The 19,302-nt window shown below is 33.7% G+C and overlaps 2 protein-coding genes across 18 annotated transcripts; one reads left to right on the top strand and one right to left on the bottom strand.

The window, feature by feature from the left end:
• Positions 1–743: 743 nt before the first annotated feature.
• Positions 744–7,944, bottom strand: alpha-Cat (catenin alpha). 6 transcript variants are annotated; one of them, XM_076538556.1, is made up of 8 exons: positions 7,477–7,608; positions 7,281–7,388; positions 6,199–6,541; positions 5,391–6,123; positions 5,056–5,289; positions 4,385–4,987; positions 3,626–4,303; positions 744–3,332 (listed from the first exon to the last, which is right to left on the bottom strand). In XM_076538556.1, the coding sequence occupies exons 2-8, from the start codon at positions 7,291–7,293 to the stop codon at positions 3,168–3,170; spliced, it is 2,769 nt and encodes a 922-aa protein (XP_076394671.1). In that variant the 5' UTR covers positions 7,294–7,388; positions 7,477–7,608; the 3' UTR covers positions 744–3,167. The 6 variants fall into 6 exon arrangements, with proteins under 6 accessions (XP_076394671.1, XP_012136254.1, XP_076394673.1 ...); XM_012280864.2 differs by lacking the exons at positions 7,281–7,388; positions 7,477–7,608 and adding exons at positions 6,612–6,838; positions 6,980–7,253; XM_076538558.1 differs by lacking the exons at positions 7,281–7,388; positions 7,477–7,608 and adding an exon at positions 7,810–7,944.
• Positions 7,944–19,018, top strand: LOC100884060 (uncharacterized). 12 transcript variants are annotated; one of them, XM_076538578.1, is made up of 10 exons: positions 7,946–8,598; positions 8,787–8,874; positions 9,073–9,183; positions 9,463–10,096; positions 10,236–10,328; positions 10,533–10,619; positions 11,500–11,658; positions 11,739–12,042; positions 12,313–12,568; positions 12,646–19,018. In XM_076538578.1, coding segments are annotated over exons 1-10 (1,761 nt in total). In that variant the 5' UTR covers positions 7,946–8,596; the 3' UTR covers positions 12,673–19,018. The 12 variants fall into 12 exon arrangements, with proteins under 12 accessions (XP_076394700.1, XP_076394696.1, XP_076394695.1 ...); XM_076538579.1 differs by having other exon boundaries at positions 7,947–8,598; positions 9,463–9,663; positions 9,754–10,096; positions 12,313–19,018; XM_076538576.1 differs by having other exon boundaries at positions 9,466–10,096; positions 12,313–19,018.
• Positions 19,019–19,302: the final 284 nt, after the last annotated feature.

Raw genomic sequence — 19,302 nt, 5'->3', positions numbered from 1 at the left:
TTTTAATAGTACCTGTGTTTATTTGGTATATATAAAAAAAATTATAATATTAATAATAAGAAAATACTTTTAAGTTTTAAAAGCTAAGCAACTGCACTTGTTTCACATACATATATTATGTATAATACAAAAGCAGTACTATAAGAATTAATAACAAAGAAAAGAAAAAAATGAATCTGTTCATGTAGCATTAAAAACAACTTGTAATATTTAGATTAGCAAGCACAAACAGTGTGCTCTACTTTATTGTGTAGTGTATATATGTATATGTGTGTGTATGCATATATGATATATGTATGTATATATGCACACATATGCACATATTCTTTCAACTTTATGTTGAAATAAAAAGTACAATATATAAAATTCAGAAAAAAAAGTAAAATTTACATGGTAGAGTATATAATAACTATTTGTAATCAGTGGTGAATTCTTTTTTTTTGTAATTTACCATTGCGAAAAGCAATGTGTAATAAATTAGGATAAAAATAATTATATTTTTTAAACAATTGTGAAATTATAATTATTATACTATTGCCATTAAATATTTGCATTTGCAATTTCCTTGTATTGTATTATTTCTGTAACATTTAATATATGAAAGAAATATATAATATACAAACCTATGTAATGTATTTGAACTTGTTAATCTGCCCTATTCTTCTGTTTGGAAATTTGTTTAGAATACGTATACAAATTAAACACATTCATAAAATAACGCTTAAAAAATAATAAACGAGATATTTGTTAAAAGCATCACCTTATATTTGGCAGTATATTAGTAACTACAATGTAATCTTACATCTACTTTTGTATAAATTAGTATTTGTTCTGTAGCAGTAAAAAATTGATACCAATACATATCATGTTTTAAAGTCCACTAAATATGAAATCTTTCTAATACACACTTTCTGCAAACACTTACATGTAATTTAACATTTGGCATAATTGAAATAATACACATTGTAAAATGCAAGTTCATAGATATTACTAGATGTTTGTTACATTTATAACACCATTTTTATTATCAATCAGATAGTCATGCAATGTTTGCTGTGAAATTTATCACTGTAATAAATTTGAATTGGTCAGTACGTCTACACAAGTTTTCTAAAACATTCGGTTATATAGGATGAAGTTCCACTATCAATATTTAACTTAAACTCTAATATGTATTATAGCAAATACTTGTGTCTTAATATTATACTTGGAAAAAAAATTATTTGCAATGAACAATTTATAAAAATGTCTTTAATGTACTATTATACTCGCATAAAGTATGAAATTGGTATCAGTTTTTTTACACTTATTCCTTACATACTACACATAATACAAATTCACCACCAAGAAATTTTGTTTAAAACACGTAATCATATTTACTTATATACATTCATTAAATACTTGTTCTGCAGTCTCTTTATTCCAATTCAATACTGTATTATCTTTTATTGCTTTCCTATAAGCCTTCTCGATAAAGAACAATGAATTGTTTCTACTGGAATATATGCATATTGCTGAATGACAAAATGTGTAATTTTCAATTATTTAACAAATGCATTAGGAAACTCAAGATACCAAAGATACGTGTAAAATAAAGATATATAGCTGAAGTGTACAAGCAAGTTCATATCTAAACAAATACTATATTTTATTATTTTAAAAATGTTTGTATAAATGAATTTATTTGCTTATATACTAATTATTTGGAACTGTTAATATAATGATTGATTTAAAAGAATATCAACATTATTATATGTATTTTAGTTGATATTATGTAAAAGCATAATAAAGTACATAGCAATATTATTGTCAACAAATTCATGGTACTTAAAAATTCACGCTCACATAATAGATTAGCAAAATTTTGAGGCCTTTATCGTTAATAAAATTATTTGCAGTAACGGTTATTAAGATTATTCAGTTTTGTAATACTTCAAAAGTGTACAATTTTATACTGACAGTAAGAAACCTTTTCTATTGGATATGTATAAGAAAGTATATTATTTGTAAAACTTTTAAATAATAATTCTTTGTATACGAATGTAAAAATAGGAATAATTAGAAGTATATATTTTCCTCAGTTTCAATTTGGGTATTATTTTACATAGTATCGTAACAAAACAATACGAGGCCCTCAATAAACTGTCATGTATGTATATGTATACCCAAATAATGCTTACACCACATGTGTACATTCAAATATATATGTATACATCGTATTGTTCAATACTACTCAGTAAAATCTCGTTTGTTAGAAGTTACTACATAATTAAGATGTATATTTCTATATCAGTTATAGAAGTAATAATAACACGTTGACATTCCTCTAAAAGATACTTAGTCAATATTATAAACTCTATTATACAATTAATTATTATGATCTTACTTTCTGAGCTGTAAATTTCATTTGCAAAAAATATATTTAATTATTGATATTTATGATTAATACCAGGTTGTATATACGATTTAAGTAAAGTATAATTTACTTAATTTTTATATATACCTCATAATAATTAAAATATTATGGTCATTGTAAATTACTAAATAAAGTATACATATGTAATTGTTTAAATTATTGTATGATTACCCTTATATTCTAAAAAGAAAAAAGTTAAGTTTTTATCAAATTACATATAATTGAAACCAAATGTTTATATGCAGTTTAGAAAAGAAAGTCAATTCTTAATATATGTATAATTAAACGATATCTGAAAATTAAGATGTTCATATACTGTATGTTACAACGTTCAGACATTTATAATTCAATAAAACGTTAATCCTTTTTTTATTCGACATAGTTTGTTCTTAAATAGTTTCATTAGAAATATTTTTTTCTCTTATCACAATTACAAGTATGAAATTCATTTTTTTCCTTCGCTATTTAAAATTTTCTTTCTCTTTGCTATATTGATAACCATTGATGATATTTATGATATACATCAGTTTTTATTACAAAACATTTAATTCCGTTTATCTGATAGTCTAAAATGTAGTTTTGCAGAAAGGGTGACCATAACTTTTTATACTTCATGATACACAATAAATTAATGGCTTACAAATTTGAATTTTTCACACAATAGAAAATGAAACATCTTGCTAATACAACGGTTTCAAAGGTGATGCCATATACTAAGTTTCATCTTCATTAAATTACTACAGCTAAAATTTTAAACACTTTCTGTAGGACTCTGAAATTCGGAAAGTGCATGTATTGGATTTTGCACTTTTTTCTGCGAACCCTTACGTACTTTTGCTCTAACTTCTTCAGGTCTTTCAGGGCGTACTAATGGCTTCTTTTCCGGTGCTTTCATTTTCCATACCACAATAGGAGACTAATTAAACAGATGGAAAAAGGAATCATTTATAAAATGAGAATCAAATGATATCAGTTATATGTACCATTTAAAATATTTCTAAATCTTTAATAGAACTACAAATCTAGTCGCATTATATACATACTTACATACTGCAAAATCCAATGGTTAGTTAGTAACAAAGTTTTAACGTTAATATAAATTATATGTATAAGTGATATACAGTTAAAAATATTGTTTTGTAAACGGTATATATTTACAAATAAATATGGAATTCAAATGAATAATATTATAAAATTAACAATACTTACAGTTACTGTCGATTGTCGAGGATATTTTGTCGATGCAACATACGAAGCTTTAACAGTAAGAACAACGGCGTTCATTAAATTCTTAGCTGCCTGAATAAGGGAAGTTGCACTGTCCAGTCCAGAAACAATTAACTCTCCGCTAATGTTTTGTACGTCTGCTTTGACTTTACTTGTAATATTCATTTGATGACAATACAGTGCTATACGTTGTAAATACGCTAAAAGGTCCTTTTTTGTAGAACTTTCTGGGCACTGATCAGCTATTTGTCTAGTTAATTTATCTAACTTGGTTCCAGCTTCGGAAATTTTTTTCGCTGCGTTAATAACATCCATCGTTGTCTTCAAAGGTCCACGACCTCTGGTAAAATCAGTCATTTCCATCATTATCATACACATGTGTTTTGCAAGAACAATAATGTCGTTTCCTGCATCATCCCATTTGGCAACTTCTTTATCAAACTTCAATTTCTCACTCTTAAAGTATTCTACTTGTTGTAAAATTTTTTGTTTATCTTTTTCTGGCATTTTACGCATAGCCTCACGAGCTGTTGTGATACCACTAATTTCTGGATATTCGTCAACACCATGTTCACCAGTTTGAGCACTTGATTTGCTACGAGTTTCTAACGTATAATGTTCGTCCAGTTCAACATCTTCTGGATCTAAATCTTCATCCGCCTGAAATATAGAACTTATGATAAAAGAGAGTAATACGCAAAAAGGAAATAATGATACAAAATCTATAATTTGAAATCTTACTCTGTTCATTAATACAGCACGTCTAATTTCACGAACTCCATCGTAAACTAATCTCGAAGCATCTATGAAATCATTCTCATCCACGTCTTTAGCAGGACTACTGCCTAAAGCATCTACCGCGACTTCTACTCTCTGCGCAAATTTCGGCATCACTTGTTCCCTTAGAACTTTTACTGCTTCTAAAACTCGTTTCGTGTAGATACACGGCTCATAATTATCCATTTCTGCTTGAACAACATTACACACTCTGGCTGATCGTCCACGAATCGCACCCGCCGTTCTATCTAGAGTATCAGCATCACCTTCTTGTAATGCTAATACACATTTATTTACGTCTTCTAAAATGTGATTCTCAGACACAGCTAAGAAATCGTCGATCGTAGTAATATCATCAACAGCTTCCGTTAATACTCTCACTTGATTCTCCCATGCTTGCCGAAATACTTCCATATTATCTAGAGCCACTTTAGATCGATTACGGGCTGCCAGCACACGCGCTGCATTAATTACTTGTGGACATAAATTGCCAATTTGAGCTGCTGCGTAACGAACCATTTTTACTCCATCTTCATTTCCCGACATACTACAGACTAGATTGGCAACCTAATTGATGTATAAAATTAATATTAAATTTATTCAATTCATATCATAGTAATAGTCTCAAAGTGTACCTCAACTAGCTTATTAGCATGTTCTGTGAAAACAAGAGCATATTCTTCTACTTCTTTGTCACGTCCATTTCTTGCAGCTTCAATAAGAACTAATAAAGGTACGCTTGTTTCCAAAAAGCTATCAGATACGTGATCTACAACTGCTTTCCGCAATTGTCTACGAAGATCGCGTGTCTTTCTGCACATGTGATCAATTGCTCTTTCCAAACCTTCTGACTGTTCTTTGACGCCCATCTATTAAAACACGTCAACGAAATTGTTAACATCTACACCTTTTCTAAAAGTTTTCTATGTTACTGCAATCATCTGTAACAAAAGACTTGAAAAACACTTACATTATTCATATATTCGCTCAGCAAATCTTGTAGCGCTTGCCGAACTGCGTTACATTCTGCAACAATTCGTTCCCTACGATCATCTCGAGTACACGAAGAATCTGCCATTAGCGCTGCACCACTAATAATGCTTTCTAATCTTTCCTCGAGGCTAGGTCTTGTACGAACTTCGTTATATGCAAGCGGAGACATTACCATTCTTTCATCAAAATCATCTAATGCTGCAGCTAATTCTCCAGGTCCTTCATAAGGATGTTGACTATCAACTGGAGTCTTTCCTTGTGCTACATCATTGATAGTATTTACAGCCTCGCAAACTTGTTTCAAAACATAATCACGATTCGCTTTAGCTGCAGCCAGTTCAGGATGTCTAACATAAACTTTAGAAGCAGTAAGAAGCATAGTAGAGTGTTTCTTTAGAACAGCTCTTGCTGCTGCTAGGTCATCTCTTAACTGTGGATCTTTTAATTCTTGTTGACGTTTTGCAGCTTGATTCATAAGCTCTGACGCATTTCTTCCAAACTGTTTTATATTTTCTAATAATTCTCCTTGTGAAGATGCATTTTTTAGTTTCTTCAAATCGTCTTCTACTACATGTAATGATTTTAGCAATAAATGTACATCAACCATATCTGCTAAAATAAGTAAACGTGTAACAGCTGATAATAAGTTTCTTGCAGCTCTGACCATGTTGCCCCTTTTTAAAGAGGAGCAAGGATCTTCTGAAAATTCTCTATAAAAAAATAATAGTATTAGGATATATTTAAAATAAATTATATGTTATAGAAATATAAAACACAATTAATACCTGGCAGCAATACTCATTGCAGCACCTGCTTTTCTTACTTCTTCAACAGCACTTAACATTTCAGCAGTAATATCAGGATTTTCATAAGCAATTTGTTCGCCTTTTTCGATAAAGTTATTAGTTGCTTTTTCTACAGTCCCAACCAGAGCACTAGCCCTTTTTGACTTTCCTTTCTTTTTTTTGCTTGGACCCTTTGTATTTACAAGCGTAGTTACTTGTAAAACTAAGGGCTCCAATGTTTTCTCTACAGACACGGTACGAATTTCTAAATTTTTGGGATCCCATTTTAATGTTATTGGACCAAAGTGATCTGACATTTTTGTTTGTTTCAAGCAAATCAATCCTAAAAGTTAAGATATTATATATTCATTAGAGCATGCTCTTCGATAATGTTGTATATAATATAAAATTACCTGTGCCTTTTTAATACATTACAGATAATTTAAACATACGCAGAAATATATTTGCGCGTGTGTGTGTAATATATATGTACACTAGTGTATATATAACAAGTACATACAAACTTTTACATAGACACTATATTACTCTTGTATTGAATTTTGTCCTACGATTTTGTTATTTTTATTACATTTTTTTTTATTAAGAATACATTTGACCAAATTTATGCAGAATTACTTCTCTAAAATTATATTAAAAAGATACAGTTTTGATAACTTATAAATGTTAAAAAAATGAAATGGATTACTCTGATTATTTGAAAAAATGTACATGCTCACGTATATAAATACAATAAATACTGTACCAGTTAATATTTTCCTACCTTCATGAAAAGACTACAGTTTAAAATCTATGAAATCACTAATAAAATTTACACAAAACTTATTCTTCGTTTTTACAAAAGCAATCACATTGAACACTAAATTCCATATCACTTTGAGGTATTACTCATGTCATCTACTCTTCATTTATGACGTCATAATTTCCGCCAGAGTTGAAAAATTAACGATAGCTGAACCAACCGGTCTACGCCCGAAGCTTGGATCATGAGCAATGCTCGCACAAGGGGTTCACGATTATATTGTACATTTCGTTTGAAAATGCAACAGCCAATCAAAAGATACCTTTTTCAACCATTGACTAAGTTTCCACCGAGGGTTCAATCGGGTTAGAGTCGGGTTGAGGTGAGCGCTCTTATGGCGGAAACACCAAAGTTGAAGTTGAACTCTACCCTATAAAATTGTAGGACAAGGTTATAATAATTAAAATTATTTTTGTATGTTATTTTGATATTGTAAAATTAATATTGCTCTCCTTTACATGTCAGAATATGGTAGTTGACTTTGTGCAGTTGGTAATGTTCAACCCTGCCGCAACTCCAACGTAACTTTGATCTGATGGAAATAGGCAAGGCAACTGAACTCTAACCCGACTCTAACCCGATTTGAACCCTCGGTGGAAACTTAGTCATTATTGTGAAATATTTTATATATTCTTTTTAAAGAATCCAATAATTAAAAATCATTTTTAATAAAAAAACATAGCTGTGAGAATTCTGAATAAATATTTACATGGGGTTCGTATAAAAGGATGCTTTTTCTGAAAAAAGATTAGTAATCGTTTCCAAGTTTCGACGAAGAGGAATGCACATACCAATAAGGAATGGCGACAGTAGGCCGTAGACCAATGAAAACGTGCAGTGTAACGGGCATTAGCGTCTGTGGGGCACTACCGGGAGCTGACCTTGGCGGCACTCAGCGGCACTTGGCTGTATTCACGGAAGGCGCCCGAAAACGCTTCGGAAAAAGGCATCGGGGGCAGCGCGCGTTCGTGTCGCCCATTGTTATCCTCGTCGCGTGTAATGGCTACCGTAGAGTTTGTTGACGGTGCTCGGTCTGATTGTTCGCGTATCGGCCTATGCTGAACTGCGGTGCACGACGACGTGGCGTAACACGAGGTGAAGAGAATCGAGAAGTGATCGGGCCGAGCTACCGCCAATTTTATGCAACCGAGAAACCGCGCTTCGTATACCAGTCGCCGCAGCCGCCACCGCGCTTGGACGACATGATCTGCGCGGGTCAACGCTGCTCGTTGACAAGCGTGTAACTCGAAACTGATTTCGCGGCATCCACGAGGAGCGAGATTACAGCTGCGTTGTGATTAGTGTTCGTTTTAACGAGATCTAACGTATCAAGAAGGTGCAACAAAGCGCTAAATCGATCGCCATTGATTTTCTACCGCGACCACGGCCCAACCGACACGAGGAACTTGTTCTCGGATGTTGTATAGGACGAAATATTTAAGTCAGTTATTAAGGTTTCACGATTGTCAGGAATAGTGTGATTGGTCGCGCGGTGTTCCGCGCCGAAATCATGGCAACTAAAAGATCATCCATTTGGCACCCAGACATGTAACCCGCGGCGCCCGTGTAGACTATCACATGTGAGTATTATACCTTGTGATTATTTAACTTTCTTGTTCCTTGTTAAGCTTGACCATCATATAATGTACATTGATATTATGCTTTTCTACTTTGGTGCGCTTTCAATCAGAGGAAGATGCTTCTTGCTTATCTAGACGTATCGGAGTCAATCATATTTCTATGTAATGAATGCCTACTGATTGTGCAGGGTCAAAGGCAACACATCAATGGCCCTAGAATCAAATGGCAACAACGTGGTGTGGTTGAACACAACCCGTCCTGATCAAATACAACAGGTATGCAACTTGTGCAGCACGGCAACGTAAAGAAGGAACAAGTTTATTTTCTGTTGGTATTCGCTGGCTTTTTTATCTTTACGTTTAAGACTTCTAGCACGCATAGCACATTGTTTGAAACGGAGTATCGCGGAATTTTGTTTTCGAGAGCATTAAATACGAGTTTTATAATATCTAACGGAAACTATTATTTAACAGAGCCAACCAATCGAGCAGCCAGTGAAGTGTTCCATGTTTACTCAAACCGAGCAAACCAATAGTTTTACTCAGACGGAGCAGAGCAATTCGAGCTACGGCGATCAGAGACAGGTTGTTAACTATAAAATCCTGACAAAGATAGGTTTTTTTGTATGGGGACAAGTGTAAATAAAATCTTGATATAAATTCGAAATATATTGTGAAAAAATGTTTACAAAGTTTTCATTAAATAGCTTTCTACATTTTACATATTTTATATTGCTCTGCTACATTAAGTTATATTTAAAATATCATGTGCCTTCTTTTCTTTAGTACTAATGTATCTACTTGTCTCTGTATAAAATAGTTTAAATATAACAATATAATGAACTGTTGTATAATGATTTGTAGCAGCAAGCAGCCATGTTTGACCCACAACAAATACAGCAGCAACAAGCTGCACAGGGTCAACAATCGCAGCAGCAGCAGTCTCAACAAATGTATGTCACGACAGACAAGAAAGAGGACAAATCTCAGCAGCAACAGTCGGCAACTGCAGAGTTTCCTTTCTATTACAATGTCAACATGCTCCAGAAGGTTCAAACAAACGCGGTGAGCACGATTGGTGCGATCACAACCGACGACAAGGGTTGTTATCGCTTTGATGTGCAACCTGTCGGTTATAACACATTATTGAATCAGATGAGTATTGCGGCTGCCACCAATGCAACCTTCAAATGTGACATTTGTGGTTTGGTCTTTGGGCACATGAGTTTGCTGAATCATCATAAACGGATTCATAATACAACACCTAGTAATCTACAGCAACAACCACAGCAAGTTGTTGTCCAAGCACCTACAACAGTTACCGTTGCAACAACCCCAGAAAGACCATATACGTGTGACGTGTGTGGAGCATGCTTTGCATTACCAGGAGAATTGAAGAGCCACAAGACAAATATGCATCAAAAACCAAAGGTGCAAATTTGTGAGGATTGTGGTAGCGAAGACCCCTGTGAACATCATCCTACTAAAATTAAGAAGAGTATGTTTCATGAATTTATTTATTATATACAAAATAAAATGTTTCAATCTAAATAATTATAATTTCCATTATTTATAATAATTGTAACAAATTAATTGATACTTTATTATGATATTTATACATAATTCTATTTTTAAAGCTATCAAACCTGGTCATCATCCTGTAAAACGGAGGGGTGTTACCAGTGTCACTAAATGTCACAAGTGTAATGGCACAGGAATAATTTTTATTGGTAAGTAGAAGTTGTCAATGTCTTGCTTCATGCAGATTGAAGAAAAATGTTTATTAAAAAGTTACAGCATTTAAAATTTTATTTTGAGATAGTTTAGAACTTGTAAGAAAGAAAAAACATTTTTCTTCCCAAACCATGATCATCTCTCCTCTGCTTCTATCATATCATTACTGTCATGATCGTACATCGGGTGGTATATGGTAGGTAAACACGACGAAAAACTAGATTCTGGAATCAGTTCCCTCGCAAAGTGTGGCGGCTGCAAGGCAACAGGCCGCATCATCATAGGAAGTAAGTCGGAAAAATTACAGCCAAGAGAGAATAAGGGATTTATATTTCATAATTATCCATTAATAATTGGATAAAGTCACTTTATTATTTTGATGAATCTTAAAATAAATAAAACATCGCTATACTATCACCATTTCACGAGGAAGAATATCTTTATACATTTATTTTATCAGTTAGTGTTAGGAGAATAAATGTTTATTACAAGTTTGATGAATTTCTTTTATTATTTGTGGTATTTTTATTTGCATGCATTTGTTGTAGGCAGACAAAAAAGAACATTTTAAGTACTTATTTCACTTTTGTTACATTTTTAATTTGTTGCATCAATCCTGTTTTCTTTTTGGTAGCAATTGTTAATATCTACATTTAAGAGTCATTGCACGGAATAAGATCTCCCCTAAGGGACAGTTTTATAAATTTCACTAACTTTTACCACTTTTGGTACTCAAAGGTTATTTTAGATTTTAGTTTATATACTTAAGCTCCTTCTTATTTCATGATACAGGTTATAAGCTAGTGTGGTAATTTTAACATAACTATATTGTCCATACAAGAACACAAATCATCAAATTCAAAGTATCTGCCATTGTATCTCATTTTTTACTTTCTACACTAACTTCCATAACCCGCATGTTCAAATTTCTGCGTAATATCATATTTAATTGGGAACACAAATCTTGAATCATACCATGATTTTTTATGAACGACATAGAACTCCTCTTTTGGTTATATCAGGAAAGGAAATACTTTCTAAAACAACCATACATAATCCATTGTCTCATATTTTTCTAAGCATTTGGTAAATCATCTCAGAACATATCTTATTGTAGAACTGGCCCTTCGAGGAATACTAAGAATTCGGAAATTTCTTTAATTGCAGGCGGTAAACAAAACAGTCAAAACCAAGCAGAAAAACCGTTTCATTGCAACGTCTGTGATGGAACATTCTCCAGATATTCGTCGCTTTGGTCCCACAAAAGACTTCATTCTGGAGACAAACCTTTCAAGTGTGAAGTTTGCGGCTTAGCTTTTGCAAAAGGTAAATGAAAGGAACACATCATAAATTAAGAATATACAATACTGTATGTATTTACAATGGTTTACTTTCCATTTTTGTAGCTGCTTATTTAAAAAATCATGGACGAGTGCATACTGGTGAGAAACCGTTTAAATGCGGCGTTTGTGGCATGCAATTCTCGCAAAGTCCTCATTTAAAAAATCACGAGAGAATTCATTCTGGTGAACGTCCGTATCAGTGTGAAGTGTGTGAAAAAACATTTGCTAGACATTCAACACTTTGGAATCACAGAAGAATTCACACCGGTGAAAAACCTTACAGATGTAATATATGTGGTTCGGCCTTTAATCAAGCTACACATCTGAAAAATCACGCGAAAGTTCATACCGGTGAAAAGCCACACAGGTAACGCAATTTATACAAAAAAGCAAATATTTAATTGTTTCTTTTTAAAGGACGGGCGTTCATTACTTTATTGTTCCACTGTATTATTATTTTTTATCTGACCTTACCCCAACGTACTTATATCCTAATTTAATCCTAGATCCTCTTAGGTTTATGCAAACCTACCTTAATTTTAATGTAACCCTCACATATGTCCACTCTTGTCGTACAATGTTCGAGTAAGCCAGTGCTGAAAAGTTTGCTTTAAAATCATTAACTTATCATTTTCAGATGTGATATATGCGAGATCGGATTTTCCGATCGTTTTGCATTAAAACGTCATCGTGCAATTCACGAAAAGTACGGGCAAACGGCTCGGAATCAAAATGCGAATAATCCGAGTAACGCACAGCAAGCGAACGCGAGTAATCAACAACAGCAGCAACAGCAACAGCAGCAGCAGCCCCAACAGGCGCAACAAGGTCAACAGGTTGTCGTGGTAAATGCCACGACTCCTGTTACCGTGAGCCAAGGTCAAGGGCAAGCGGTAATGCTCGAAGAAGTCTACAAGTGTCAGGTGACCTTCCCAGAGCCTAAATGATTCAGCTAGAGAATACCTTTCAGGAGCTGGTAAAGGGGTTAATTTTTTAACCTTTTTAAGAGGAAAAGAAAAAGATACTAATTAACATTGAGAAGGCGATACACGTGCGTGCGAACATTTGTAATGCTGTAAAAAGAAACGTGGACAACAACATTCAGCAAGATGCAAGATTCCAGAGTGATTGACAGTATGCTTCTCCGTGCAGAGATTCGGATTCTGTGGAAGAATTTTCGATGGCAATCGGATATATCTCCGATAAAACACATTGGAAACAAAAAGGAGGATGTCAAAAATAGGGAAAAGGGAAAAAGGCAAAGACTCGGCGATATTTTACGCGAGTGAGTAATTTTCGTAAAACGTGACTCGGAAGGGTACGGCTCGTAAAAAATCGAAACGCTCTCCCGACCACCAGTAGTAGTCAAGGAAATATTTCGTGAATGAGTACGGGAACGACATCGGGATGAAATGGAACTAATGATAACAAATCTACTTTATATTTTCTCACTCGAGATAAGCGCATTACCTAGAAACAAGTTTGACATCAGATTGAATAACAATCGTTCCAATGTATTGTAAATTACTTCCAATTCGTTTACAAAATCGAATCGCGGATCAGTTTTTGATTTTATCTCGTATTTTATGTGGGTCGCCTACCCGTTCGTTCCACGCGGAATCAAACAAAAAAAAAAGAAATTGTAGTAGACGTATTATATCGAGGTTTCATGACTCATTGAACGATAATATGTGATAGCTTCGACTAAATCTTGGCTAGGCAGGAAACGCGGTAACTTGATCGCTTTGATATACTGGCAAATCGTGCGTGCTGTGCATATTTACCAGCTACGTGGCAAATGTTTTCGAGCAAAATCGAAACGCGAACGGCAAATACGATGTGCCTGAAGGAAGTACGTTCGATGAAAAACGCCTGAACCTCGACCCTTTTATAATTAATTTAAGTAGAGGAAGAAAACGAATGTAGCAAATATTATTTTGATCGTCTCCTGTCTTTTTTATATTCATTGAAATTGATCATCGAATTTAGCAAAACGGGAGAGAAGAAAAGCACAGGAAAAGAATAAAGAAATATAGATCGTTATAAATAAAATAAAAAGTGAACATACTATCATCTTTACACGCGCATCTCTACGTTAAAACGGAAGTCGTGGTGCGGATATCGCAGATTTGAGCGAGCCCTCTTCCGTCCAGTCATTCGGGATCACAATAAAAAAATTGCGTTTATTGCAATGACAACGACCACGATTAAAATGACGGCAGGAGTATATCGCCACGCGAGGAAGAATTTCTATCTCACTATGGAGCTGCAATAATAGTAGTGAATATCGACCGGCAGACTAATCTGTTTTATAATTTTAAGGCCGTGAACTATAATGGATATCAGTTACTAAAAAAAAAAATAGTTGCTAGTTTATAAACGGCAAATAGCTGGCTAGATTATCTTATACGATATATACATATTAATTTTTATATCCCCACTTGTTAAAAGCGATGGCACCAACATCCGTGTCACTATGGAACTCTTGAATATAATGATAAATCAAGAAACGATTCGATTTGTAATTAAAAAACAAGTAAAAAATATCGACGGTGCCACGGTACCGACTGGTCGGTAAACTCGTGGTATTGACGATGATCAAGGATGCATTCGCGCCATTTAAAGAAGACAAGCGTTGTTCCTCGGACATCTTCGTCGACTGTATCGGTTTCCGCGATTAAACTTTTTTTTAATCTAAAATTATGCAGCAACTTTTTGATTGCTTCTGAACGAAGTTATACTTTCCTCTCTGTTTTATTTCTCTGATCAAAACTTGAGAAGAATTTAAGGTGGTTGTATGATTGTAAAGTTGCAGTAAATAATATTGATCAAATTTCAGAAATGATACGAAAGCGGAGATAATTGCATTTAACATATATAAATCAAATGACCAGATAGACGGTCTGTTCCCACCATCATGGGTCACTGTGAACCCTTACGAATCAGTTGGCAAATTGCCACATGTTTACCATGAATACATTAGCTGCGGTATAATACATTTTATCAGATCAACCCCACTTTTAAATCCAGAAATTTGAAGATTTGGAAATTTCATCTTTTGGATCAAAATTTGCTGATACAACCACCTGAACGTTTAAAGTCGCGGATCTATAGGATTATTTTGTACAGATAATTATGTAAAAGATGTTTGTGTACGAGAGAAAGAGAGAACAAGGAAGAAAAATAAACGACCCTAAACCACGGGAGACAGACAGAATGGCTCGATGATGTCCCGGATCATTCTTTTATACAGTGTATAATTTCTAATCGATCTTGAAGTATTACGAAAAAGAATAATGCCATCGAAAATGCGTGATCACAAAGTGATCGACCCTCTGCAGATTATCATTGATCAGTTTCTAAAGTCTTTTGCAAGAAATCTGGGGTTGGGGATTACTTTGTTTTTACTGCTATAACTTGTAAAATAAAGATAATACTGTTACGTTTAATTTACTTTTAATATGGTCATAATACCTGCTACAGTATTTTCGATTAGATTAGAGACTTTTTCTTCGCTGTTTTTCTCCCTGATTATTGTTGCATTCACACCCTTCCGAAATCAAATTCACACGAGTTTTGTAACGAAAATTCTTTCTCCAAGACTGAGGTGACGTAGATTTTTTTTAGAGCGTTCTCTCGTTTCTGCTTGCAGTGCAATGATTTCAATAATGGTAAATTAATTTACCATAGTATTCGAAACACTTGAACGTTACGTTCTCATCAGCAACCACTTTAATCGTACCTTTTTTTTTAAAGTAGAGGAGAATTTTGTAAATAATATACATCCCCGGATCGAAGAGGAGGGCTCTAATTGTAAAGTTTTTACGAAATGACTCGATTGTTCGATCAATCCGAATGTAATCATGCGATACGATTTTTATAAATTGTTCTAATTTATTTGATACACGTGTACGCTGCTCGAAACAATGATGGTATCCATTAAGTTTAAAGGACTTCGATAAAATATGCTGTACAATTAAAATACTCAGGAAAAATATTATTAAGTATACAAGTGGCTCATAAAAATTTTCGAACGATGTTACGTTTTCAGTTTACGTACAGAATTTATGTAAAGAGTATTTTGCACTATATGTAAAATATGACAAACTTGTAAGTATTTTATCCGATATTTTATGTATTTTATATAACAGAACTGTATAAATTTTGAAACAATTATATAATTTAATTAAGCACACTATCAAGGCATGCTATATCGTGTATTTTCGGTTTTATCACAATGGTAACACCGTTCGAATATTTTGATAAACCTTTGTACGTACGATATTCGTTCGATATCTGAATTTCAATTCATTTACCGGAATGGAATTTTTCAGACCTTCTTATAGATCCCCATTAGTTGTTTTGAGCGAAATTACCAAATTTCCGATAAGACTTCTCACGTAAAAAAGAACTCTTCGAGCCCTTTTTTTCGAGAATGTAACTCGATTTTATATAATTGTACCTACGTTAAGAGACCTACCGAGGTCGACGGGGATTGTAAGTACGAAGTCCTAGGTAAATAAGTAATTTTAGGAATTTCGTGTCGTTGAAATTGTCGAAGGAGATACGGGGCCGTTTGCAATACAACTTTAATAATTTTGACGTAGTTTCAAAAACGTAGAGTGCCATTTTTGTTAACTTCAAATGCTCTTTCCAAATAAAAGATCCTCTCCCTTTATCTTTAATTATAAAGTAGTTCAAAAATTGGTAATTTCCGCGCCATCTAAATAATCCCAAAAACACGAAATTGCCAGAGAAGTGTTAATTAGCGAATTTATAAAATATGTTACACGGTTACGTGACTCCTTGCAGTTTTGCCGCGTCCTTAGATAATATCAGCGAACAAGAAACAAAAATTCGGAGCTTCCATTTTAATCAAAACGCTCGGAAGCGTCTTCTTCCTGAGAAGAATCTCTTCAAGATTGTATATATATAAATATATATAAAACTCCGATGATTTCGCCAATTGATTTCTACACGAAAAGAGCGTAAAATTTTAATTTTAATCTGCGGAACCGCTATCGAGGATGACTTCATCCGCTAAGGGTCGAGGTTTCAGGGTCATTAGCTCGACATTCTTGTATCGGTCGATAAAAACGATCAGTGCCCTTAAAACGTTCGACCCTTTCTTTTTCTTTTAAATTTCCTCGATTTTCAAATAACTGACGGCTTAATGAATTTGCGCACGCCATTCAACGGATGATTGATCCTTATCCGGATACGTCGATCAAATCCCTGTTATTTCGAACGATTATCCTCGCAGCAGTATTTTGTAACGTTAAATTGCAATATCGACCGACGTTCAGATAAGGATTAACACGTTGATTGTCATACTACAGGAATCATTAAGATGATTAACACGTTGACTGTTGTGAAAAATGCTATAAGAAACTCTGATCGATAACAATATTTATAATAGTTCAATTTTCTCCATTTTCTTTTCCCAATTCTTCGACGAAACTCTGTAGTCCTTGGAGTTAATATCAATAGTTAACGTGTTAAAATTGCAGTAAATTTTAGTTTCGTGCCTATCGCAGAAACGAGTTAAATCTCTTAGCCATAAGTATGACTAGGTAGAAAGGGTGGGCCTAGAATTTCAAAATTTTTTAGTTTCCAAATGTACACACTTGGTCATACTTGGTGTGTGTAATAGAACGAGTTCTGGTTCGCCCTATAAAATCCTAGTTACGCTAATGCTTTCAGTTAACAGATTAACTTTTAAGTATCGGCCATAGGTGACCCAAATGGCAGTCAACGTGTACATCAATATACGTAAAACTTTGTATAAGTGTACTGTATAAGTCGTAACGTGTACAGATGAAGGATGAAGAGGTTTTTTGTACAAACTTTCCTCGTTAGACACAAGAGAAAACGAATTTTCGTGTTTCGTCTCTTCGTTGTTTGCCCTTTGTCTTAATTTTATGTTTATTTGACAAATGATGTTCGTCGTCTAATCTAGCCAACAGAAAGGAAGGAAACGAAGAAAGCAGGAGGACACATACGATTATACGGTGTGCGAAACACATGAAAACGGATAATAAAGGTCGTGGATAGATCGTTAGGCGTAGAATGCAACTTTTGTATGGAATTTCTTAATTAAAAAAAAAGGCGGGGAAAGATGAATAGAACAGAAATATGCAGTCCTATCGCGATATAGATTAATTTTTACATAACACCAAGTTGTATGGGCAATAAATGCTGATCATACGAATTTTTGATAATAAAAGAAACACGTTCCTATTAAATTATCTGTTCATTGTCGTATTGTTAAGTCTTTGAAGTGGAGCGAGCGATTAGAAAAAAAAAGAAGAAGAACGAGATGTACGAAAAGAGAATGGCCTCTTTGTAAGATATAAGAAACATTCTACTTTGAGAAGAATTACAAAAAGTGTAGGAGCCAAGAAGATAGAAGAATAAAGAAGTCTCGTAATTTTCTATCGCAAGGGAAGAAAAAAGGAAAGGAACATTGGTAAACACGTATAACGATGTGAGACTGTATATTTAATCTAATAATTTATTTTCAGGGTATCTATTGAAATATTTTTTCATTTGCCATTGTAAAAAAATGAAGAAGAAGAAGGAGGGAAAATGTTTTTGGAAATCTACGCACTTTCTATATGCTACTAGTACGAATGTAAAGTTATACATAAAACTATGTACGATGAAGAGGAAGAAGATAATCGTTATTTTCATTCTTTCATGGGATGTTCACGATTTCGTTCCGGTATTCCCATTGTCCGGTGAGAATACCGGAATCGTTGTTCCACGAATGTTGTAAATTTTAAACGATCTTCACATTTTTATCGTGTGCTGTATAAAAATGTCGAAGATCGTTTCACGGAAAATGTAATTAAAAAAAAAAAGAAGAAAAATTACTTTCATGTAACGCGTGTTATATAGCAAAAGCGAATTGTATTGCGCGATGCACTCTTTTTTAAAATTAAGTTTCAATCTTCCGTTGTTCTTTAGCTTCGACTTCCGCGTGTTGTTTATTCATAAATTCGATGTTCTTTCTTTCAGTTTAGGAGAATAATCTCTGAAACAAAGAACAAATCATGTTTGCGAAAGAAGAACGATGTAAAATGGCGATGAGTGAAACCACTGTAAAAGAACTTAGGCGATGCGTGTACACAAGACACCGTTTTGTATGAAGGGAAAAAAGATTGTCACTTTAGATTAGTCTGCTGTCAATATAACTAGAATTATAATTTTGAATGTAACATGTATCATATTAATTATTGCCTAGATAAGGAAATCGTACCGATTAAAAGTTAGCGCACGATTATATCAGACATTAGGTATAATAATAAATGATGTCCGTGGGACATTTTCATTTTTGAAGACTCACGTGAATATTTATTTAGCGGGGATCGATTACTATACGCCCGAACTTTGATCCGCTTAGTCTTTCTTATTCTCCGTTTTATATATTTTATCTTTTACCTCCAACAAATTTCTTATTATTTGCATTAACTTTTGGTTCGATAACCTCAACTTTTCGATGGAAGCAGTAGTTCTAGATTTATATAAAAATTAAAGTTTGGTATCTCCATGTATAGTCATTGGATGGGAGATATTTGAAATGATGGCGGGACGTGATGCGCATGCGCAAGTGGTTCGATGAACG

This window comes from Megachile rotundata, chromosome 13 (genome assembly GCF_050947335.1).
Source record: "Megachile rotundata isolate GNS110a chromosome 13, iyMegRotu1, whole genome shotgun sequence".
Classification (NCBI taxonomy): domain Eukaryota; kingdom Metazoa; phylum Arthropoda; class Insecta; order Hymenoptera; family Megachilidae; genus Megachile; species Megachile rotundata.
Note: the sequence above shows the minus strand (reverse complement) of the source record. Positions and strands in the feature narration are given on the sequence as shown.

Bases quoted from the DNA above. Each gene is read 5' to 3' on its own strand.
- alpha-Cat (XM_076538556.1), bottom strand. The intron at 6,124-6,198 runs GTATTAATTGTG...ATTTTTTTATAG, and splicing joins GCAATGAGTATTGCTGCCAG to AGAATTTTCAGAAGATCCTT. The intron at 3,333-3,625 runs GTAAGTATTGTT...CTGTTTAATTAG, and splicing joins CTCGACAATCGACAGTAACT to TCTCCTATTGTGGTATGGAA.
- LOC100884060 (XM_076538575.1), top strand. The intron at 10,097-10,235 runs GTATGTTTCATG...CTATTTTTAAAG, and splicing joins TCCTACTAAAATTAAGAAGA to CTATCAAACCTGGTCATCAT. The intron at 12,043-12,312 runs GTAACGCAATTT...TATCATTTTCAG, and splicing joins ACCGGTGAAAAGCCACACAG to ATGTGATATATGCGAGATCG.